The sequence below is a fragment of the Takifugu flavidus genome, chromosome 20 (assembly GCF_003711565.1).
Source record: "Takifugu flavidus isolate HTHZ2018 chromosome 20, ASM371156v2, whole genome shotgun sequence".
NCBI lineage: Eukaryota > Metazoa > Chordata > Actinopteri > Tetraodontiformes > Tetraodontidae > Takifugu > Takifugu flavidus.
In genome coordinates, this window is record NC_079539.1 from 10078415 (window position 1) to 10103240 (window position 24826).

Genomic DNA, 24826 nt, shown 5'->3' on the forward strand with positions numbered 1-24826 from the left:
ACACTAATTATTTTAGGTAATAAATAATTATTATTGTATTATTATTATTATTATTGACATTAATATTTCATTGTATTATATAAAGTTAATTATAGTGTAAAATATTGCATTTTCATAAAATGACCGCTGAATGTATTTCCGATGGGTTAAAATAATTAAATGGACCTGGCCACTTTTCCCGGCGACCGGTTCGTAACCATGACGTCACTTTACGTGCGCCGTAAATGACGCCGTTGTCCGAATACTAACTTTAAATTGAGTGCGCTACGTAGTCCACTCAATCCATGTCCCCCATGTAGTGAGTAGTGACTATGGAACGAGTGTGTGGTTTCGGAAACAGCCTTTGTGTTTGTGTTGTGCGTAAGTGTAATATTGCCTGTGTCATTCTGCGCGGGCTCACTGTCCACGTCGTGTGCGCGCGGCGCTGCGCTTACGGGCGGGTCGGCTGGCCGATGAGCCTCCGCACCATTCGGGCACGACCACATGGCCCTCCCCCCCACAACCGAAACATTTCAGGGAGTCAGTGGTGACAAAGACGGTGTAGTCAAACTGGTCCAACCTGAAGCGAAGAGTCAGCTTGAGCTCTTCCTTATTGTTATTAAGGACCATGGATACCTGTCGTCTAAAGGACACGACATGTCTCAGCAGCGGGGACTTAGAGCCGAGAGGAATTAACCTCATCGGGGACACCACGCATCCGTGTCGGCTGAGCTCCCGCAGCAACATGACGTTCTTAAGGAACGGAGGGACGTTTGATACAATCACCTCGCACTCCTCCACGGACACACCGGTCGGTGGGGAGAGTTTTACGGCGTGTCCGCGGGTGGGTTTCTCAAAACCGGAGACTCCCGGCGCCGCCGCCGTGGCGGGCATGACGACCGTGGCCACCAAACAAGTCCACCAAAGACAGTGAATAAGCGATCAAAATTACAGAAGAGTGCTCCCCAATGTGATTAAACACCACCCAGTGTGACAATAAAGGTTAGGAATTAGAAAAGTTTGGGAAAAAAAACACTTATATTTATCACTCACTCCCGGAGCCGGCACATTCACCACGCTCACACTCAGAGAGACAGGACAAAACAGCTCTGAAGAATTAGAAATAACTTGCTTGAGATTAAAAAAATGAGGATGGCAATTTTGACTGAAGCGTGGATGGAACCAAAGTTTGTGGCTATGACTTCATAGTTTTTTGTTGATGATGCTGTTACTGCAGCTAGCATAATATCTGGAGAAGTCCTGCCAGATGTGAACCAGTTCTGATGGTTTAAAGTGGTTGACAATGATCAGTTTAGCAAAGGTGCACCTGTCGTATTCCAGATGCTGGATTTCGAACAGGTTCCTGAAGGGAATCAAGGTGCGGGAATATACTGGCCGAACCCCCAGCACCTGCAGGCACAGCCCCACGTAGACATCCTCCAGAGGGATCATATGGACATGTGTGGATGCCCAGGATATCCTTGCAGCCAGGTCAGTAGAGAAGACGTACCCTGCTCCAGAGACGTACCAGGGGAAGGTGTCCTCGGGGTACTGCTGCTTTGACACATACCACTTGCTACTGCTGTCCCTCCGTGGGACGCCGTCACTGATCACGGACCCAGTGATAAAGCTGTGCCGAGGGGAACTCCTCAGATGTTTGACAAGCCGGAACACGTTGACAAAGATGTCAGCGTCCACCTTCATGGCATAGGAAGCATGGGAACAGTAAACCGACAGCCAGTTCATCATCATCATGGTCTTGATGGTCAGGTTCTGATAACTGTCCTGGAAGTCCATTTGGATTATGTCTCCATGTGCCCTGTTCTCCTCCAGCAGCCTCTGGGGACGCCCCCTATTAGAAACTCCAATAAAGAAAAGAGTGAGGCAATCCTCACCTGAAGCCCCCCATGTCCTCCTCACAACTTCTCTTGCTTCTTCTCTGCAGGAGCGACAGGGACCAGGAGAACGAGGAAGGGGGTGTGGTTCTTGCATACAGCAGGCTGGTTGAAAATGTACCGGTAGGTTTTCGGGGACAGGATCCGCTGGTCCTCGGCAGGGAGGGGTCCTGTCTGAGAGTGACGTTTGCTGAAGAATAAAGACGGAACAGTGAAGACGAGCACAGCTATAGCCACCACTTTCACGAACCTCCAGCAAACACGCACACGCATTTCCTATTCCAATCCTAAAAGGCTAAAAGCCCTAAAAGTCACACATCACACTTCGGCATGAAGTCATTTGTTGCTTGTGTGTGAGAGGTTCCTCCACGCCCACCCAGCAATGAGGAAGTAAAAAGCCCACAGCGGGAGGAGCTGCCCTTTGGACTCCGAAGGAAGTCTATGGGAAAGTGCATTAAAAATAAAATATTCTCTTATTATGTTTTTGACAAATACAATATTGTTAGATTATATTAATATAAATATATATTATACTATATGTATTTATATATACACACTGTTTGTGTGTATACACTGTGTGTGTGTGTTTAAAGTTAGTATTCGGACAACGGCGTCATTTACGGCGCACGTAAAGTGACGTCATGGTTTCGCATAATAATTACGAAGCGGTCACCGGGAAAAGTGGCCAGGTCCATTTAATTATTTTAACCCATCAGAAATACATTCAGCGGTCATTTTATGAAAATGCAATATTTTACCCTATAATTAACTTTATATAATCAAATGAAATATTAATGTCAATAATAATACAATAATAATTACTTATTACCTAAAATAAGTAGTGTCCCTTGACATTTTCAAGCCAAGTCGTGATGGTACATTCTCAAGTCATATTCCGCTGTCGTGAAAACATTTGATAAAGTAATTTTTCATCAAAAAATGAATCCAATTCCCTCCATTTTTGTCAATATGTGAATTTTTTTTGTCCTGTCTTTCTTTCTTTGTAAAATATTTTTATTTTTTTAATTTTATTTTTTAATTTTATTTTATTTTATTTTTTTAAATGTATTTATTTATTTATTTATTTTAATTTCTGTAGTGTCTCCATTGTATTTTGTCCTATGGCATGTTCTTGGCCTTAGACTTGTTTCTTCTGTATTGTATTTTTTGCCTTTACTTGAAAATAAAAAAATTGATCATAAAAAAAATAAATAAATAAATCCAGAGCTACTTTTCATCTTTGTAAAAAAAATTTTTTTTACTGAGATTCTGTCACCTGGTGAGGAACAGACGAAGAACGCTACAAAGAACAATTTTAATTGAGGGGCGGGGGATAAGTGAAGATTAATTGATTTTTTTTTTTTACACATTTATGTTGTAATATTTTAAGATGATCATATTGGACCCCTACTAAAAAAAAAATTGTTATTTCCAAAAATGTCATATATCAAACCGCACAGTAGAAATTACATTAAAAAATGTATCCCGTCGATATCACGTGATACCGTAAAGGCTGATGGGATACATTTTCCGTGTTAGGGTGCTCGCTTGTACACTACTTTTCGCAGTGCGTTGTGGGATACATTGAGTGCACTACATAGGGTACAGCGATGCTCACTAACAATTCGGACACTATTTCAAAATGGTGCCCACACTATTGAGTGCACTACTAAACATGGAACAAGGAAAGCTTAACACAATACATTATATATAATTTATTATTGCACACATGCAAAATCGAAATTCAAATAAAAAAAAAAACACATCACGGGCATTCATTGTTTCTCTTTTAAATTTCAACAACAATCTTTTGCCATTGTAAGTTAATGTAATGTAAATCTAATGCCTTTTAATCTCTTCTACTTTCTGGCACCTTTGAGTCATTTCTAGGTGCTTGTGCTTGTCCTGGTGTTGCGTTTTATAGTGTCATCTGTTGTTGTTCTCCTTGTAATGCACATTGGCTCCACATACAAGACAGACAGGTCCGTCTACATATCTAAACAGATATTCGGCCTCCTACCTGTTCAGAAAGGTCCTATTTTCTGCCTTTCCTTTAATCATTTTTCAGAGGGGTAGTGCCAGAATTAGCATTAGCATATAAGGTCGCTATGACTACTTTCTCTTTCTTGGTTGTTGGCAAGCCACAAATTGGTGCATTACCACCACCAGCTCATGTGGAGTGTGGATTTTCACACGAAAACACCAACAGAGCATTCTGGTATTTGTAGTATTAGCAAAAGCACTTTAAGCGATAATACCGGCGGGCCAGCTCTAATAGTCAATTGGTATGGCTTCGCGGGCCAATATAATTACATTGCGGGCCAAATTTGGCCCATGGGCCAGAGTTTGACACATGTGGTATAGGGGGTGGTTTCGGAAACAGCCCTTGTCTGTTCCCAGGCTGGGCAGGGCTGCTTCCTGGTTCACTCCCATCGTGGGATCTACTCACCTGCAACTCATCTCCAGATAATCAGCTACACCTGCCTCCTGTTTTAAAAGACTGGTTCACGCTTCCATCTTTGCCAATTTGTTGTTTAACCCTCTGTGATTGACCATTCAGATGTCTGTTTGTGCCACCCAGCCTGCTCTGATGAAGAGTTTTTGGATGGATAGTGTTATGCAGTTGTTAATAAATTCCATTTGTCAGATATGTCCATGTAGGTTCCTCTTCATCCAGGTTGCATTAATCCATAATGATGTTGTTCCTTCTTTTCTGGGTCTGTTCCATTTTGGGGGGGATATTTAATGAAGGCCCAGTTCAGCTAGTCACATGTTTTGAGGTCACTACTGATGTGTCATTTCCCCTTTTCTGCCTTTGTTTTTGGTCGTAACATTTACAGCTTGTGTTTCAGGGTTCTGATGTCACCTACCTTATGCTGTAGAGGGTGGGGTGTTTTTTGTTTTGTGAGGGTTGCTTTCTTGTACACTTCCACGTTCAGAGGTCCTTTCTCCTCTTGTCATGGATATGGAGAGAAACCAACAGCAGCATAAATGGACCAAATCTCAGTTACACACAGCTTTTATCTTCAGCCGTAACAGGCACACAATACCACAAGGGTGGTTTAGCTGTGTAGTGCACAGTCCACGAAGGCCAGATAATTGTCTTTCTCATACTCACAGGTGAACTTGATGTAGTGGCCCTTGTTGAAGTGGGCTGTTAACACCTCCCAATCTTTCTTTTGATTTTTGTCCATATATTTGTATCTCTGGCTGGGAGATGTTTTTAAACAGGTTTGAAAGTCTTTGTGCTTCCTCTGTGCAATGGTAGACCATCAGGGAATGAGAGAGGTTTGGATGCAGATATCCCCATGTAAACTGCTGCTGTTTAACGGTCATTGTCGGCATCAAAACATATTAAATCTTATGCTGTGTTGGTGAGTGTCCAATTACATTAGGAAAATCTGCTCTTCCTGCAAATTACGCTTTGATGTTGGCCCGTCCAACAGCACTGTATATGGGAATCTGATATCTACACGGGCATACCTTTAGGATATCTCTTTTAATGCTGGCATCCTGGATTTTTTTCACAAAATTCTTCCGATCTGTTGGAAACCATTCCAGAGGACGGTTTTCATTATCCCTGGACTGTGTTTCACCCAACGCATGAGGCGAACTGTTGCTTTCATTTTCAATCTCTGATACTGGTGAGCAAGTGGGGGTGAGCAAGTGGGGGCTGCTGACCAGGCATCAGGACTGGCCCTCCAGTGGAGCAGCTAGCAATCACCAAGTCCGGAACATCACTGCTGTACAAATTGCTGTACCTTTAAGACACAAATAAATAAGGTGTTATACTCTAGTTGGAGTGGGATAGAACCCACTATGCAGATTTCAAACAAAAGGATTTATTTGCACAAATACAAAACAATGCTACAACCAGGAAGCAGGAGCAGAAGAGTCAGCAGTGCAGAACAGCTGAAGACAATTGTGTCAATCAGAGACCCACTCTGATTGACCCAACACCAGATCCGCTCACTTGTATTTCACTCTCTGGACTGAGATTTTATGATAACATTGGCTCTTGATGACAATTTTACCCAAAATACATTTGGGCACAATGTGGACACCTCCTGTCAAAAATGTGCTCATTGCATTTGTGCAGTTGAACGTAACACACACTTTTATTCAATGTTTTGGATAAACTGACAAGACTTAAATCAATCTTTTAAAATGATACTACCTGTGACTCATCGAGGCTGGCGCAACCTGTATAATCTCATACACAGGATATGAGTTTATAATATTAAGGTGTTTGGAATTGTTCAGTGAGTCCTTGGAGTGCTGAACGAAGGAGAACTCTGCAGTCGTTGACGGAATTCCGGTCGAAACCTGCCTCCGGGTCAAGGGGCCCCTACGGGTCTGGGTTTGGGGATTAGACCCAAGTGCAGCACACAAACGCTCCAACATTTTATTCGACTCTTTTCCAACTCAGATTTCACTCATTTTTCAGGGTAAGAAGGACACAGTTCACAATATTTATGTGTTCAAGTATTCTATTTATTGAGCTTTCAATTTTACATGTATGACATTACTTTTAATTTGCTCAAGTCACTGACAATAGCTTTAGTGGAAGCATGTCTGCAGTGATGTAGAGGAGGAACAGGTTGGAATATCTACTACAGAGACGCTACAGAAAACTGCTCCTTTTGAAACAGGGGTCGACGTACACCTTAGGCACAAAACTATTTTGTTTTATGCCCATTCAGAAAGGTTCCTGCCAGTGTTGACATGCTCATTTGGGATTTCAGTGTCTGAAGGAAGCGGCGTTCACAGCAGGATCTATAAAATGTGTCATTTGACCATTGGCTGCAACACCACAGTGGTTTTAAATAAAGATGAATTAAAATGACCAACATTTAAAGAACCACGCCAGTGACTGAACCTCTAACTACAACAGACTTTTGCAATTGTAATAAAATTCCACGTTTGTTAGATTTAATCTTTTATGGACTGTTATTACTTGTTTTCTCAAAGTTACAATGCTTGGTCTTCTCTGTGAACATCATGGCTCCTTTTATCTGTTGGACTGGAATTTCTTTAAATACAGGTTCATTTCCAAAGTTAAACCTTTTCTTGTAACAATTTTGGATAGTTGTGATTTCTAATTTCATAAATTCTGACTTGTTGAATAGATATAAAAGAATATTACCAATTAACTTTACAACGCTGTTGTCCTAATCCTAATATTTTGGGAATACAACAAAATTGAACACAGCCTCGGAATTTTTTTTATACGAGCTATTATTTTTAAATTAATCAAACTTTTGAGTATAATCTAAATAGACTTCCCAGATTATAAACAAAAGCAAGATCAGATGTCCACTGATATTTTACAACAGTTTCTGATATGTGAGTTTTAAGCTTACGGGGTCAATTTTATGAAACAAAAAAAATCGAATGTGTGGAATATATCGATCAGCTCAACATGTTAGCATGTTGTGAACACAACCTGTCAAAAATAATCACTGATGTGGTCCTTTAAAGCTGTTCTGCATCAGTGAGATGCATCAGCAGTCCGATAACAGAAAGCTTTGAGGGGTGATTGTTTTATATTAACATTTAAAGTACGGTTGTAGCTAGCAGACGTGGCAGTCACTACAAACCTTAACTCCTGCAGACTGAAAAATATTCTGTTAAACTGAGAGATGAAAGTTCTTCCCTATCATACAATCAACTCCTGTATAAAAGTGAGTGGCTGTTTCAAAAGCCCCAGCTAGCGCTATCAAGTGAACATTTCCACTGTTCCGTCTTATGAGGTGCAAAATGAAGCTAAAAGCCAGACAGTGCAAACACTGAAACATCAGAAGACACAACAAAGACAAAACAAAGAAAGGATAATACATGAATTTGTCAGACAAGGCAAAAATGCCTCTCTGAACAGGAAAAATCCTGCCTGGAGAATTGTATGAAAATATGGTTGAAACTGTACAACAATACTGGCTAAGGTGTTCATCCTGCTACAGCAACACTTTAATTGGTTGGCATTATGAGCTTAAAAAAATCATCTGGAATCTTGATGCATTCTTGAATATAAAACAAGCTTTTACAAATTCTTAATCATCCAAACAAAACCTTGCATTCACTCGCACATACACAGTGATGATAACTGTTGCCTTCGTTAAAACAGCTGCTTCTTTTTCAGTGGAATGTAGAAGCAAATGAGGTCCGACTGGAAAACCCCCCCACAAAGAAACATACGTTTCTTTCCACACCAGAACATCTGTCTTTACAAACATGAGCAAGTCTCAGACATGCAAATGTTTCAGTAGGAATAAATACACAAAAAGTGGAGTAAGAAAGATGCCCATAGGACTAACAGCCTTCGATAAAAGTGACACAAACAGCTAGATGACACAAAAACATTTACCAGTTTGATGGTATCGTCACCACTGATACAGACATTATTGGTTAAGGTCAGACATTTTCCCTGTGGTGCAAATGTTCCCTCACAGCCTGTTGACACGTTCTTCTAACTAATGTCCAGCAAATTCAATACAGCACAGTTTAAAAGAACGACTAAAAGGCATTCAGAAGCTGAACCAACTGAGCCGTTGGCTTCAATCAAAACATGCAGATACAAAAGAAAAACAAAAACGTGACAAATGTGGCACCCTTTCATCAGTTGTGTTACGGTCTCACAGCACTGCGCACGAGCCGAAGTGTCCGACACGTCTGACTGACGCATTTACAGGCTGTTTGTTACATTTACACTGTGGCATCGACAGCCGTTGGGCACTGGTGGCTGCCTGTTCTTTAAGAGGAGACAATCAAGAAGCAGGACCGATATGAAGCCCGCGGAGGATTACGGATACTTTTGAAGGTTTTACAAATATATTTGTTTTTTATCAGAGGCCGTGTCAGCGGGGACATCAAAGGTGAACTGTAAGGAGGGCAAACACAGTCCAGCTGCTTTTAGAATGAAAAAAAAGTGGTTCTGCTCTGATACTCGGAAGATATTGTGATCTGAAATCTCCAAATTAGAACCAAAACTCCTGCAGCAGATCGGTTTCCCTCAGATCAGTCGGAGTGTTGTCAAGCTGGAGGCCGGTGGGCTCCGCTGGGATGGTGTGCTGAGCTCCTGGTGCCTGGACTACTCCCGCTGGTGAGATGCTACTGTCCAGCTGACTAGATCAGAAGTAAAGAGCAGGCTCACTGCTGTAGTCAGACAATGAGGAGCTGTCTGCTGGAGTGAGCTGAAGAGACAGAAACAGAGCCACTTAAATCAATGGAACATGAACAACAAGATCTTTACACCGATTTTACAACTGATCAAAATATTTTGAGGAACTCATATAGGAATATACACATATCAGGCTCTATTCTGTATTATGAACTACTTCCTTTAAGAATTGAGTCTTATTTTCCACACCAAGAACACTATAAACACCAAAGACCATGCTGTTGGCAAGGATGAAAGGAATAAGAGAAATGAATAACCTGATCAATTAATTTGCATCTCTTTCCTCACTTGAATTTTAGCTAACAGAAATTGGATTTTCAGCACAGGTGAACAGAGGCGACCAGGCTCACCATGACTTCCTCTGTCATCTGCGTCTGTTGTGCACTGCTGTCCTCCTGGTTCACACTGTTATTGTGTTTGTGCTCCTGCCATGTGTTGAAGTCCACCGAGTGCTTGGGAACGTAGCTGGAAAGGTCTGTAGGCCAGAAGAAATGCTAATATAATCATTGTTATGAACATGATGGAGTAATTATCCTTTTTCATATCTAGGAATGTCTTCATTCAGCCTATTTACTGAATGGCATACACTGCTACTGCATGTACGTTATTACTCTATATATAGTTCACATCTTGCCCAACAGGGGTCGCTATGAGTCCATACAGTAGTATCAGATATTTTAAGCATTCAGGGGCAGCCATATTTGTTCATGAGTGAAAAACAACACTTCTCAGTGCTTTTTCATACTGCGTAAAGCCAACAACTAAAAATAAAAACAGTTCTGAAGCTAAAAACTCACCTTTGCTGTTGGATGAGTGCATAGCCGAGCTGGCAATGATGTTCGGTCGAGGGATGTGGATGCGCCCCACCATGCTGGGCTGCTCAGATGCCACCTCCTCTTGTCCCTCCTCCTCTTCCTCCTCCTCCTCCTCTTCCTCCCCCCCACTGTCCCACACACTGTTTTCTGATGGATACTCATAGGTACTCTGGAGACTTGTCTCATTGAAAGAGATCTTGAGCTGCAATTCAAACAAAACGAACAAATCAACATTAATAAACATAAAGAAACGTTCAACATGTTTGGTTTTATCGTCTGCTGATCTGCTCGGATTTTCTCGTTCCTTATTGTCATTTTATATTTGTCAGTAACGAAGGACGGATCTCCTCATTGTTTCCACTCCTGGATTATAGAAGTCTTTGATAAAAACAGCCCCATTTTTAAAGAGTCCATAGTTCATAGACTCTTTACAAGACTAAAATCTAAAAATAATGGGGAAACTATTTTCAAAAACACACTGACTCCTTCATGCTTTGAGACATCTGCATTTTATGGTCATAGTCAACATTAACGGCGTTCACTTCCTTATTGCTCTGCAGTGGGCCACTCTGGGATGGCTTCTGATCTCATTAATGGATGGATGGAATGAACTGTTCAGGTTAGAGCAAGCACTAAAAGCTAAACAACTGAGCTTTTCAGCTGTGGATATTTCATGTCTGAAGCTTGATGTCTTCTAAGTAGGACAAGTGGCCACCGTGCAGGATCTCAAGGCCTGTGGTTGACTCAATGCAAGATGCTTCTTGTTTAGAAATGCTTCAAGCTTCAACCATCTTACACCATGTGAAGCATGGTGTAAGATGGTCCCTGTACCGCTCTGCACCATGTTATTTTGTGTTAAAGCAAATGTGAGAAGTTCGAGGCAACAGCAAGCACAAAGACTGGCATTTATTTTTATGAGAGACGTACTTCTCAAGCACAAGGCGACGGTTAGCCATTTTAGCAAGATGCTCTAAAGTTGCTATTTGCGAAATTAGCAAAGAAAACGAGGATTCAATCTTTTGCGAGACCACGACAGACAGACGGACAGACAGACGGATAGACAGGCGGACATTATGACCATGATTATGACCATGATGACCATTTTTAACCATCTGGAGTCAAAGTTCAAGTCACTTAGGCCAAGTAAAAGTATTAAGACAAAGTATTTTTTTAACAAACTCTTTTCCCATGAGAGCATTTATGGGATTGCCTACATTTTTTACGTGAATGGAATTCACTTACAACATACATTTGAATTGTAAGTTGTACAAATACATCATTAAACATGTTTGGTTTTTACAGTGAAACATTTGACTTTTTTACTACCGTACTCACATTACGAATTGCACTGTTATAGCTTCATTGTGTCAATACATTATTTCAGAATGAACTTATTATAGTAAATTCTGTGAGGTTGTGCTAATAACAGCCAAGAAGCTAAACAGCTTGTGTTTACCTTGAAACAAAAGCAATCAAAGATGGCGCATTTAAACCTTTGACCCCAGAGAGTTAAGGTGTGGATATAAATGCACAGGCTCTGGTGCTCCATTGTGTGTTAGATGGGAAAAAGGGACAACTGAATTACAGTATGAAACCATGCAAACTCTGGCATTTTAGACAAAGCATCTGTGTTTGGAAGCCAAGAGTGTATTTTCTTTTAATAAAATTTCAAAATAGTTGCAGAAAATCTATTATAAATAGTTCAAAGTCCATAAGAGTAGTATCATGTTCAAAAAAAATTGGAAAAAGGCTTGGTGAATTTATGGGGGGAAAAAGGAAGTTTGCAGTCAACCCTATAGATAGTGGACTCATCAGGGATGGTGGGGAGTCTGCTACAAAGGGAGAGGAGGTGGACCGGTGAGAAGCTGGGTGGGTGAGTCGTGCTGATCACATTGAAATTAAACCAAAAAACAGTTGAGACCACGGTGGACTGTAGGAGGCACAACTGTGGGGTCCTTCTGGTTCCTGAGCACGACCATCGCTACAAACCTGAGCCCTACAATAGACTCCATAAAAAGGCCTGGGAGAGACTTTACATCATCCACCAACTGAGGAAGTTCAACCAGGAACATGAGCTGCTGACTCAGTTTCCCTCAGCTGTCATGGAGGCTGCCCTGCGCACTTCAATAACTGTCAGGTTCAGTGGAGACACCAAATTGGATGCTCAGGACAGTCCCCCCCCCAGGACCTGTACTCCACCAGGAGCAGGAAAGACACCCCCCCTGCTCCAGAGCATCCAGGCACCTGAGCAGCTTTTCCTCCGTAAGCCAAAAATACCATATATGATTATGATACACCTGCCTTCAATACCAGCAATCCTGTTTAGTAAACGGATCATATCTATGTAGTAAACTGATCATATCTATGTATTAAACTGATCATATCTATGTAGTAAATTGTCATATATATGTATTAAACTGATCATATCTATGTAGTACATTGTAGTAAACTGTAATATCTATGTAGTAAACTGTAATATCTATGTATTAAACTGTAATATCTATGTGGTAAACTGTAATATCTATGTGGTAAACTGTAATATCTATGTATTAAACTGTAATATCTATGTGGTAAACTGTAATATCTATGTATTAAACTGTAATATCTATGTATTAAACTGTAATATCTATGTGGTAAACTGTAATATCTATGTATTAAACTGTAATATCTATGTGGTAAACTGTAATATCTATGTATTAAACTGTATGTATTAAACTGTAATATCTATGTGGTAAACTGTCATATCTTCTGATCTATCTGGATCTTGATAAACAGCACGGGAATCAAAGTTATTGTTTTATTTCAAATTATTTTAGATTCAAAGCTGAGACAACGCAGCAGTCATGTAAACCAGAATTTGTTCATGAATGCTAAACCTTAATAAAACACTTCCGTGCATGCAGGCACCTGCCTTGAACTTTAAGAAAGTTTCGTTTCTCCCTCTGAGGAGGACCTGCTGTCAGAGAGACAGCAGGTCTGTGCAACAGCCATAAGCTGCCCCGAACAACAAGGGTACCATAAATGATCAGCCGTAGCAGCAACGCTCTCCCAGTAGTCTGGGAACAGAAGAATGTCCTCATTTGTATGAACGCCACAGCAGTCTTGAGTAACACAGATATTAAAAGATGCATAAAACAGATCAATTAATCAGGGAAGAGTCTACAGATGTTAACTGAAGGTATGAGACCAGAATTTCTCAGTGGAGTCAGGGTCCCTGCCGATGGATTAAAGAAGGTTCCAACAGTACATTGAGAATGAGAATGAATTATAGATTCAGAGTGCGAGCCTAAAAATGAGCTCCAGCGAAGACACACATTGATGGGCTGTGTCCAATACAGACGGGGCTACAGAGTCCTTAGCTTCAACCAACATTCTTAATTGGTGGCCTAGAGACTGATTTATCAAAACACTTTTAATAAACCAGATTATTGTTTTTTTCAAGTCCTGTGCACACATACGAGAATCACGGTGCCTTCCGCTTTCTAATGGACCTCTCGGGGATTTCTCTATTTTTAGCCTCCTTTCTTACTTTTAAAACATTACACGACAGAAAGTGTTTCCTTGCTAAACTTCCTGTCTAACAGGAAGTCAGCAAATGCCAAAAGCAACTCTCTTAACAAATCAGTCTCACTGGGCTCTCTCATCATCTTTCACTTCTCTTTCTGTGATGGTAGATCACCATGATCAACTGCAATGCCTCCGTTGAGATCCTTTCTCACTTTAAAGTTGTGCTGCAGTTTTAAACCAACTCATGCAACGAACAAAATAATCTTAGAGGCAGTTACAAATGAGACTGTCACAGGTCCAAACCTCTTCCAGACTGCTGCTCCTCATTTGAGCCTTACTCACAGGTTCTTTCACTCACAGGTTCTTTTCTCTCTTGCTGACTAGACGTCATTTGTCTTCTGTCCTCAGGCTGTGGGACAGAACACTGGATCCCCTAACAAAAGCCTGCTGTCTGCTCATTCGCCCAGGGAGCTGCTACAGTGACAGGCCACCAACCATGGACTCATTATTTCAACTTTGTCTAACATTCATCAAAGAGCGACTCTCTGTTAGATTATGTGAACAAGATAGTGCTGCTCTCTGTCAGTCTGTTCTCAAAGAAAGGAAAAATATTGGTATTGAAAACAGTAGGTTCATAATCCTTCAAATGATGTGGGTACATTGTTTAACGGTGACGGTAAACTGAAACTGAATGGATTATAAAGGTCATCCAAGGTAGTTTTCTGTGTCAACTGGACCGTGTTTCTTCTCTTTTGAAGATGTTTCACCTTCTATCAAGAAGGCTTCTTCAGTTCTGAACTCACTGGGGACAGAGACATTTTCCAGCTCTGTCCCCAGTGAGTTCAGAACTGAAGGAGGTTTCTGGATAGAAGGTGAAACATCTTCAAAAGAGAAGAAAAACGGTCCAGACATAATAAAGGTCACAATACCCAATTTAGCAGTAAGCATAAGTACATCCTCCGAGGTCTTGTGGACAGTCAACTGGATCGAAGACCTCGATCACCCATTAGGAGCTCAAATACTCTCAACTCTCAGATCAGAGGTGAAAAAGCTTCCAGTTTCTTTCAACAGTTGGACTGACTCTGCTACACCTGTAAGAAGTCTTATGAGCTGGATGGCGGAGACCTTTCATGTACACCTTCATGTTTCATGTCCATCCAACCGGCGCTGATATTAAGAGAGCAAATTTGTTCTAGCAAGTCTCAAACCGTGGCATGTTGACTGTGGCAGCAATGGAAAGTTTAAATTAACTCACAACCACTTTTCAATCTTGTTGTAGTCAAAACATACAAACGTTTTAAAATGGCGGATGAAATGAAACCATGATGAAAAGAGATCAAAGCTCCAGTCAGCATATTTCAGCCCCTACATCCGGTTACTTTCCTCTCCCTCTGAAAGAGCAAACACCTCATTAGAGAAAGCATCAAATCCACTGGTGCCATTAGGAGACAGGTGATAGGAGAGGAACCCAAACTGAACCAATACAGGAGCCTTTATGCCAGATGCTCCCTCCATCCCAGGTTCAACATATTTGGTTTATCTTTGTTTGTATGTTGTGCGCAAGCCACAACGGAGATAAGGAGGGAAGAAAACAGAGAAGTTATGTCATCTCAGAAGAGCGGTGCCTAATAGGGGAGAAGGGCGTTGTGCCAGAATTTTAGTTCCAGGCCACACAGCAATGGGCTGCCCTGGATTGATGAAAAGCGGTTTCCACTGAATGGATAAAACACACACACACACACACACACACACACACGTGTGCACGGCTGACCACTCCTGCTACAGTGCTGCCATTATGACATTATGACTGAGGGTATGTATTTACGTTGTGTTGTGTGTTTATAAGTTGTGTGTGACTTCATCTGTGTTTGTCCACATGGGGTCAGATGACATACTGGGTGTGCAGCTGTTCATATGCATTATATTTAAAATAACTCAACAGCGTGTCTTCTTTAACATGACACATTAAACCATGTAGAACGTCCGACTGTGTGCACTTGTCTGGAGAGTCCAGGTGCTTGATTAGAGCTAATCTCAAGGCTGGTAGATAATATTAGCTCCACAATGAACTGCCTGAGGAGTTTAACTCTTAAATAGAGGGATAATAAGAGCTCCCTGTACTTGAACAAAGCACGTGGTGTTATGTTGCTGCTGTCCTGGTGCGATCCTCATTTAAGGACACAAAGGAGGAGCCGCATCCCTGATGAGCACATGGAGACGCACATCAGAGATTTCCTTTATCCACTTTTGTTCATCAGCTACAACAAACACTAAAAAGTATACAGTAGCTGTATTAGAAAAAAAAATGCTTAAAAGGAATCTAAGGTTATTTACTTGATGTTTTGGGTGAGAAAATCCGCTGTTACTTCAGTGATTGGAACTGAACATCTGTTTGTCCATATTTACACATTAGTATGAAATTCTATTTTATGCGCACTGACATTTAAGTACAGATCAGAAGTATGAAAATAAAATAAACTAAAAAGGCTTAATGGTTGCTCGGTTATGACATGTCATCATGTGATCACTTCATCCTCATTTGTCCTCTTCATGTCATGAATATATTCATGCCACAAGCTTGGTCAGTAAGTGACAAACGGAAATCTATTCATTGGGATATCGGCAGCTATATGTGTTCCATGTTCCATTCAGTGTATCCTCGGAGCCAAGTGGACAGTTTTGGGGAAACTGAGGAAATTCCTTTGAGGGATTTCCGAGATACAGCGCTTACAAGAACGAGGCGCACAAGTGGAAGGACAATCCTGATACAAAATCCGTGAAAACAAAAACTTTAATAGGATTTTCAAAATCCTATTATGCAAATTACATCCTTGGCTGTGAGTGCCACAAACAAAATTCCATTCATCACCACTGTATGTGGGGGCAGGTCCCAAGCTCGTTAGCAACAGATACACACTGCACCCCAGCCCGCATATACAGGACCATCACTGTTGCATTTCCATATAACCAAAATAAATAAAACAGCTTCAGTTCTTCTTTGCTGACTCGTACATAACAGAAGCATCGGGCCATACGTTTGTATAAAAACAAACGAACATGGTGCGTGTGCCACTGAGAACATAAAACTGAGGTAAAATTCCCTGGAAAAAGCATTGTGGAGTCTTATTGATTCTTGCTTCCTGCTTCAACGTTTGAATACAGTATCCATCCTGTCCTAAGTGGTTCTAATTCAATCTAGTTGTGTTTCCGTGCCCCCCAGCACCAGCTGATCATCTTTATATGTGTTCGACCATCTCACGTTATGAGCAAACTAGCTTCTGCAACATGACAACAGCTTCATGTTACTTAAACTTTATTTACCATAGGAATTATGACAACAACCCAGCAACGGTGACACAAGATTATCTTAAGCACTTAGCATTCGTTATAACAGTAAGGACTTGCTTCCTATTTATTGCAATGACATGGTAATAACTGCCTTTTTCTCAATATAGGAGATTAAATCATTTCTATATTTACGTAAGATTAATTCAAGTGGCGTAATGATCTAGTTTCAAGTACTATAACACTGATGTAAGTGTGAGATCCATGGAAACGAGTAGGTGGCTGGTACTCATAGCTAACAGTGTGGGCAGCATGCAGAGCAAACTGAAAAGAAAACTGCTTTGACACTTGGTCTCAAGCCACCCGTCAAAGCTATGAGAGCTTAGTGGTGTACACTCACACACACACCCAAACGCACTCACACACATGCACACCCACACTTTAAGGTGATACTGGTGGTGTGGCCAATTGAAACTTGAGATACAGTACTATAAATCTCAATGATTATGGGTGTATTCATACAACTGGTCTTCTCTGATAAAATAAGTTAAAATGCTTAGTTAAGTGAAATGAAACCACTGTTGAGCTTTCTCTACTAATTTAATCACTATCCTTTCAACTAAAAAAATCTCAATTGTATGTTTCTATGGTCTGTCATTTCAATTGTAAAAGTAAAGATGATGCTAAGATGTGCTCTCTAACTCTCTTAACATAAAAAGATGGTTTTATTGGCAACTCTTCTTCAAAAGGGTACTTTTTGTTCTCACTCTGACTAAAGTGATGAATCAGATGATATTGGTAGGAGGGGCTTTATCTGTTCCACTGCACTCAACCACAGGACGGAAACTAACAAAATGATTTTTGAAGTCTGTGCAAAAATAACTGACCTCAGTTTGGGTTTAGTCTCCACTCTCAGAAACACTTATTTCAGTTTTGCCAACAACACTAAGAAACAGAATTACAGTCTTATTGGACTGATTTTACATTTTATGATGATGTTCTGATGTCAAAATGACTCCTAGAGTGTCCACTGATTACCAAAACCTACAATATCCTATATCATACAGTAATAAGTGCAGGGCAGACAGAATGTGTGCTCTTATCCTGAAATCCTAATAACAGGATAGCATGGCTGTGGCCCATGTTGCCCCGGCGACAGGCGCCATGGATATGTGACGAACAGATAGAAATAGGAGAGCAGAGGTGGAGGCGGTCAGAGAGCAGACGTGGAGGCAGTCAGAGTGTGGCAGCGAGACAGTGCTCGATCACGTATCCAGGACATCTAAGAGTTGAAGAGATCAATGGCTCATAAAAAGTTAGTCAAACACACTGTGAAAGATATCACATGGGTGCCAGAGATAGCCTTTGAATAAGAACTGATGCAATATAAGGAACACATAATAGCTGGAGATTCCCAACAGACCTTTGGATAGAAGGTGGGTGGATATATATTTGATTTACCCAGGCAGCTGTGTGGGTTTCCTTAAGGAATTTACCTTCCGTTTATCAGCTCCACCTCACCAGGAGTTATGTGCAGTAAAGCAGACAGATAAACACTACAGTCGCCTGCCTTCTTCCTTCAAGACACTTTACAATTTCACAATAGCTTTGTGTTTTAAGTGGGTTACTGACTTTCTCTCTTCCACTCACACACACACACACGCGCACACACGCGCACACACACACACACACACACACACACTCTGAATTAAACATGACTATGATAGCACGGCTCTGTGCTGTTGAATTCTAATTACACTGATGCTACAGGGCTGAACATGTGAGACTCAAAAGTCGTGGGATTGCTGCCAATGTATTTCATGTTTCTTAAACAGAGCCCAAGTTTCTGGGTATGTGTAGCGAAAGTGAGCGCGTGCGTGTCCACATCCTGAAGAAAACCATACTTGCAGCTCTCATGTGTGAAGAAAACACGTGATAAAGTCTTTATGTTTGGGCTCTACTCAAGGTGATCAAACTATAAGTGATGTGTCTTCTATTATGAGGGGAAATTATACTGATTTTACTGTTAAACTAACCAAAAATATCACAGGTTAAGCATATGGCAATATTTTAAGGCAGTCATCTTAATCATTATTACAATTCTAGTAACCTAAAAGAATAAGAAGCATCATACTTTATTAATCCACAAAGAGGAACTGACAGTTTTTAACTCTGACACCTGCTGGATTGGGGTTTTAAACCTTGCTTAATTTTGTCTACCCTGTGAAGTTCCCAGTATTTTTTTACATTTACTTGTTTCACATGTATTTTTATGGTTCAGATCAAGGATTAACTACATCACCTTCATACAATTCCGGGCATCATTAGATCAACAGACAAATAATAAACTGATGACATTTCACGGAAGTCTGCAGACATTTCTGCCAACCTCTGATGACGACTTGCTGATCAACACTATTGTCACCGACATGGAGTAAAACATAGTGGCATTCGAAAATAACAACCCCGAAAAGACAAAACAGGTATCATCACATGAGAAGAAGCACATGCATTCGAAACAACACAGGTCATGAGGCAGTTAGCTGTTATCGGCTGAAGAATTTCTCTGGATCCACAACTTTTAAAACAAGAGGAAGTGCAGACAGTTTTCAGGAAATATGAAGGAGAGATAAGGAATGTCTTCATGAGGTAAATAATTAAACACAATGGACTTTCACACCTGTAGCCCAGGCGCACAATGTAAATGTAGGAGAGTGCCCTTTCTTTGGCCTTGTTTTGAACCATTTAGATCGGGGCCATTTAAAAAAAGCACACAGATCTCTCAGTTTTGCCAACTGATGGTGATTACCTTTTAACGCTTTAGCATCACATACTCTTTAATAAACCTATGGGTTACAATTTTTCAGGACACTTTATTGTAGCTTAGCACTCTTTTATAATGAAAACCTGAAGAAAATGAGACAATAGTAATAGTGCAACCCGCACAGTTTTTACCCTGCTTTACAAAAACCATCTTCAAACCCGACCATTTTTTACGCTCCAGTAAAACATGGGCATAAATAGACTGCAGTTGTTTCAAAATGGCTTAGTCTGGTCTATGGTTTCTGACAGGAAACAGGAAATAGTGGGAAACCATTCAAAAGCTCCCGTCTCCTCCTGCTGGCAAAGGCACGGGTCCATTTCCCACAGTCTGCTAGTGAGGACGAGACACAAACAAGACAGCAACAGCTGTATCGCTTCTCGATAAAACACAAGCATCAAATAAACCATTCGGTCCGTTCCTTCTAGGCCCTCTGCAAGCACATGAGAAGGAAACAGAGTCAATCCTGCTCCATCTATTTCACGAGAAGGCCCAAGCCAATTTTATGCAAATGCAGGAGTGCAGTACAAGGAGATGCACTTGACCTACATAGTTCTTCCACAATTCCTTCCCTGGAAAAGAGGAAGAGATCAGAGGAAACTGGAAGTAAGGGACCAGCCTTATTAAGAGGAACAAAGCAACACACCCTAGGCAAGGGGGAAGGACAAGGATTCCTCTAAAATGAAGAAAAATTAGAAACTGGGTAAAATAATTTTTTTAAAAGTTTTGATATATTTTTTTAAACGACTGATTTTGTTGGGGGAAAAGTCACTTTCAGACCACGCCATTAAGCTGTGGCCTCAGAGCTTTGTCTCACCAAGAAAAGACAACTGATTGAACATTTTCCACAAATTATACAGGTCAAGCAGAGCTTTGATGCTTTTGTAGCTTTCTGTGAAGCTCTGCTGACAAAAAAAGCTCTGATGAAACATAGAATGACCACAAAGAGAGACATTTGTTAGTGAGAAACTGGGACAAAGGACTCGGTCAGTGCATGTCTCAATGCTACAGTCCCCAAAGTCAAAGCATACTTCAAAACACAAAGAAAAATGATGCAATCGGTCATCTAAATCTGGCATTACCCATTATACCATTATGCACTGCATGCAAACATTACTTGAAATTGAAGCAGTTCAACTGAAGACGTTACAAATCCCCATTAACTGCAATGAGGCAGGTACATAAATGGGTTTTACCAATTACTGGACGCATGATTTTGCCATATTTTAGACAACCGTGGTGACGCAACCCCGCACAGGACACACAATTCACATTAAAAGCCTGATTTTGTTCCCCTGACCCTAAAAACAACATGGAAAGCACCAGATTACGCCGGACCTTTTCGACACACAGTGAGAGCGGGCGTTTGAAAAGACTGGCCTAGATTGAAAAGCTGCCAAGAAAACTCAAAATACTCAGCACTAGCCGCGATGTCGTACTGCGTAAGTGCCAAAGGGCGGGAGTGCGATGTACGAGAACACATTATAAAACTGTGGAAATGTGCAGCACGCCAACAGGAAGGGTGAACGCTCTCATAAGGCTCGGTTTCGAAACCCAGGATGTTGTGGCTCTCTGGTCCACACCCTGAGCATCTGGGCCACCACCACACACCAAATTAAAAAAAAATAAACCCTGAGCCACAGGTTTAGGAGCAATAAGAAGAAATATAGATACCTCCATGTTGGGAATAATGCTCTCCGCTTGGAATGATCTGAGCAGTATAGAGAGAGCCTGCAGCACTTCACAAACAGTTTTATGTTTAAAAGGTTTAAAAAATTAGCAAGCTGAAGTTCTGATAGATCACAACATATGACATTTATTCGCGTGGGATTTAGGAGAAAACACACATCTATTCAGGTGCAGAACAACCTTAGCAATGTGTAAGGAGCAGGTCAAAGCTGGCTCCAATCCCTGAGCCAAATCATGAGAACTGACTACAGCCTTGATGAGATTTTTCTTATAATAGGCTTTGACGGCCACCTAACAACATAATGCAGTCTGTGACAAATGTAACATGCTTTTGTGAGACACACACACAAAAAAAGCCCCCACGTGTCGTTCCAAGTAGCTGTGTAAACACACTTTTAATCCATTAGAACCGACAGCAGGTCAAGTGACGGGGTGCAGAGATTTAGAGTAGCAGACACACTCAATGACACTACAACCAGGATTAACCAAGAGGTGGAAATACCACTTTAATCCTCATGGACAGATGCAAAGAATGCTTTGAGTTTGGGCATGGAGATAACAAAAAATACTGAACTTTCATTTGTGATTAAACAGCTATATTAAGGTTTAATTGAGCCTGAATATCAACTGCAGCCTTGACATATTTGTTTCCATTGTGGCACTATAAAGTGGTAGTTACTGTTTCCATTTTCCACAAAGCTGTGCTGGCTAACTTGATAAACTCAGAGACGCAACACGGAAACACCCAATGACTCAAATCTAGCAGTCTAAAAAGTAATCCAGTCATAAAAGGACACAGTTCTACATTTTAGAACAGTGTTCATCTTGTGTTTTACTTTCTGTGTATTTATATGAGGGCTAAAACTACAGAACAGGCTAAAGGATGAATTAAAATAATGTACAAAACATACTGTACCTCCGGAGAGGTACAGAGAAGATGGTTTTGAAACAATAACAAAGCTCAAACCACGTTTTTCTTTTTTAATGGACTGAAGAGAAATGAGGAAGTAGGACCAGTAATCATTTTATTTATGATTTGTGGGAAAGGGGTGGGATTCAATAAGCTTAGCTTCTCACGCCTTTTCAAATATGTGTGATTCTGCATTTGTATATTGTCCTTGTTGTTATTGCCGTGGTGGTACAAGCTGAAATTGTGACTTATTTTGTTTCACATGTTCTAAATAAAAACAGAAACAATGAATTTTGCCTCACCTTCTTGCCCATAGAACCGGTCCTGGAGAGGCAGGACTTTGCAAGGGAAAGGTACCCTCCGATGACTTCAATTTCCTCCACTGCTGGGTAACGTTTCTTCAGCGTGGAACCCAGATGAGCATAAGGGGCCTGTGGAGGAGTTGAGCCATGTGGAGCCTTACTCCCATTTTCCTGCTGGGGCTCAGGCGAACCAGGCTGGGCCACCGGCTCCCCCCTCCGTTTAGGCACCACGGTAAATGTGTTCCCCTTTCTCTTCTGCACCATGGGGCTAGGAGCGGGGACATGGTGTTGGGATTCCACTTCAATGTCGTCTATGTTTGTTACTGGCAGATGATCCACAGGTGGATGGTGGGGAGTCTGGGAGGGGCTACAAAGGCTGGAAGGTGGTGTGGGTGAGTCCGAGGTAACCGAGGGAGAGGAAGGAGCTGCTGGTGGGGATAGTGGTTCAGAGGGTAGAGGAGATACGTTACTTGAGGCAGCAAAGGAGGAGGGTTTGGGCTTCGATTGCCTCGTTGGTGTTCTGGCCTCCTTTGCATCCTCCAGTGTCTCCTCATTTTCCGTTACATGGTTCAACATGGGAACAGGGACGGGGGAGGTTGGCACTCCTGACGTGGGGACCTCTGTCCCCCTGTGCAATGGAGAAGACTTAGCAGGGCTGGATGGTGCTGGGCTGCCACTTTCAGGTGAAGCAGGACGCCGTTTTGGGATCACTGTAAAGGAGTTTCGGGACTGGAGGCGCAGGTTTGCAAGGGCCCGTGCCTGAGTATCACCATCAGGAATTTGGGTAATGTCTGGCTTCGGGGAGGGCCGTATCTCAAAATCGGCGGAGGATTGTGAGACCTTGGCTGAAACAGGGCTTGAAGGAGACTCCGCACGGGCACGTAGTGTCTCTGGAGAGCATGGCACCTTAGGTTTTGGTGGCACTTCTGCATCCTCCCACTCTCTCTCTCTGGTGGGCTTTATTTGGCTCCAATCTGGCTCATCTTTGGAGGTGACAGACGTGGCGCATCCTCGCGTTTCTTCGCACCATTGGCGGGAGGAGGGCGCAGGTGGAGGGGTTCCAAAATGGCGTTTGGGGCTGCTGACTTCAGAGGCAGCAGAGTGTGGCTTTGATTTTGAAGACAGGGGACTGTAGAAAACTGGTGAGGATAGCTGACTCCTGTCAGGGCTACTAACTAATGAGCTTTGCCTGGGCTTTGGCACCAGATCTGGCTGTGGCTTGGGCCAGAGCCTTGGCCTGCTGCTGGAACTGCAGTCCAGGTCCAAAAGATTCTCCGTGCTGTGAGACTTTTTCTGCAGCTTTCCGTAATTGGTGTCAAACTTTTGCAACATCCGACTTACCCTGCCTTGACCCTCACCTGTCTTATATGAAGAGGCCTCATGATCAGGGCGGCCCAGGGTGCTCAGATTTTCCTCACTCTTGCTTAAGGTAGTGTCATAAATGACCACTTCCCTGGCTCTTATCTCAGTAACAGCACTCCCTCTTCGGTCCAGGAGATCGTTCAGAGAGCTGTAACTACTGACACTGTTTTCCTGCCAATGGGAACTACTTTTATCTTCTGGAAAGTAATCGGGGTCTGACTCGATGATGATGATGTTCTCGGCGCGGATAGTCCGGATGCCAGGTACACTTCCATACAGCTCCAGGATGTGCGGCACCGGGCGAGCGCTGTTTTCTCGGTCCTGTCGCCTCCTCCGCTCTTTCTCCAGCTTGATGAACGGGTTCTCCTCGAGAGGGCCCAGGCTTTCGTGCAGCACAAGGCTCTCCTGCCTGCCGCCTTCCCTTGAAACCGTCCTTCCCGTGACCGGCGACCGTGGCTCTTTGTTGTTGATGAAGTACTGGTTGGCTGTGGTAATATTGTAGTTTCGCCCAGGTCCGCCGCCGCTCGCCCCGCTGTCACTCTTGGTTCCGCCGCTGCTGCCGTTCATGCCTCCCCACAGGTCCCCGTTAGTCCTCTGTGGGCTGGCGCCGACGGCAGTCGTCTCCGAAGCACTGGCTCCTCCACAAACGCCGCTCTTAGCTTTCCTCCTCTCAAGGATCTCTCGCTTCCAGGCCGGCATCCTCGAGCTCTCTTGCCCGGCCTCCTGGAGGAGGACGCGCACCTCTCCTCCACCAGACATCGCGGAGGGCTGTTTGTAGATGACGAGGAGGGAGATGGGCTCCTTAAAAAAACCAAAACAGTATCCGGCTCCAAGTGTACCTGCTAGACCGATCGCCGCACACTCGCACGCATCCCTCCCTTCTCTTCGCCGCCTCTCCCCTCTGCTTTCTAACTCTGTTTCTTTCCCCCCACCGTCCGTGAACGCAGCCCCGCCTCACCGCGGCACCGTTGCGGCTTCGACGGTCCCTCCTGCGCTCTGATTGGCCACTGCGGCTCCGCGAGACACCCTCGTTCTTTCGTTCACGCGCCTCACTGTGACGCAAATTATTCCCGTTTCCATTGTG

At 42.4% G+C, this 24826-nt stretch overlaps 1 protein-coding gene and 1 pseudogene across 1 annotated transcript; both read right to left on the bottom strand.

Annotated features, from left to right (window-relative positions):
* Window positions 1–998: 998 nt before the first annotated feature.
* On the bottom strand, window positions 999–2268 carry LOC130517717 (beta-1,3-galactosyltransferase 2-like; annotated as a pseudogene).
* Window positions 2269–6346: 4078 nt separating this feature from the next.
* tprn (taperin) lies at window positions 6347–24701 on the bottom strand. The gene is made up of 4 exons (XM_057019759.1): window positions 22381–24701; window positions 9849–10068; window positions 9402–9526; window positions 6347–9064 (listed from the first exon to the last, which is right to left on the bottom strand). Exons 1-4 carry the CDS (start codon window positions 24499–24501, stop codon window positions 9002–9004), a joined length of 2529 nt encoding a protein of 842 aa, XP_056875739.1. The 5' UTR covers window positions 24502–24701; the 3' UTR covers window positions 6347–9001.
* Window positions 24702–24826: the final 125 nt, after the last annotated feature.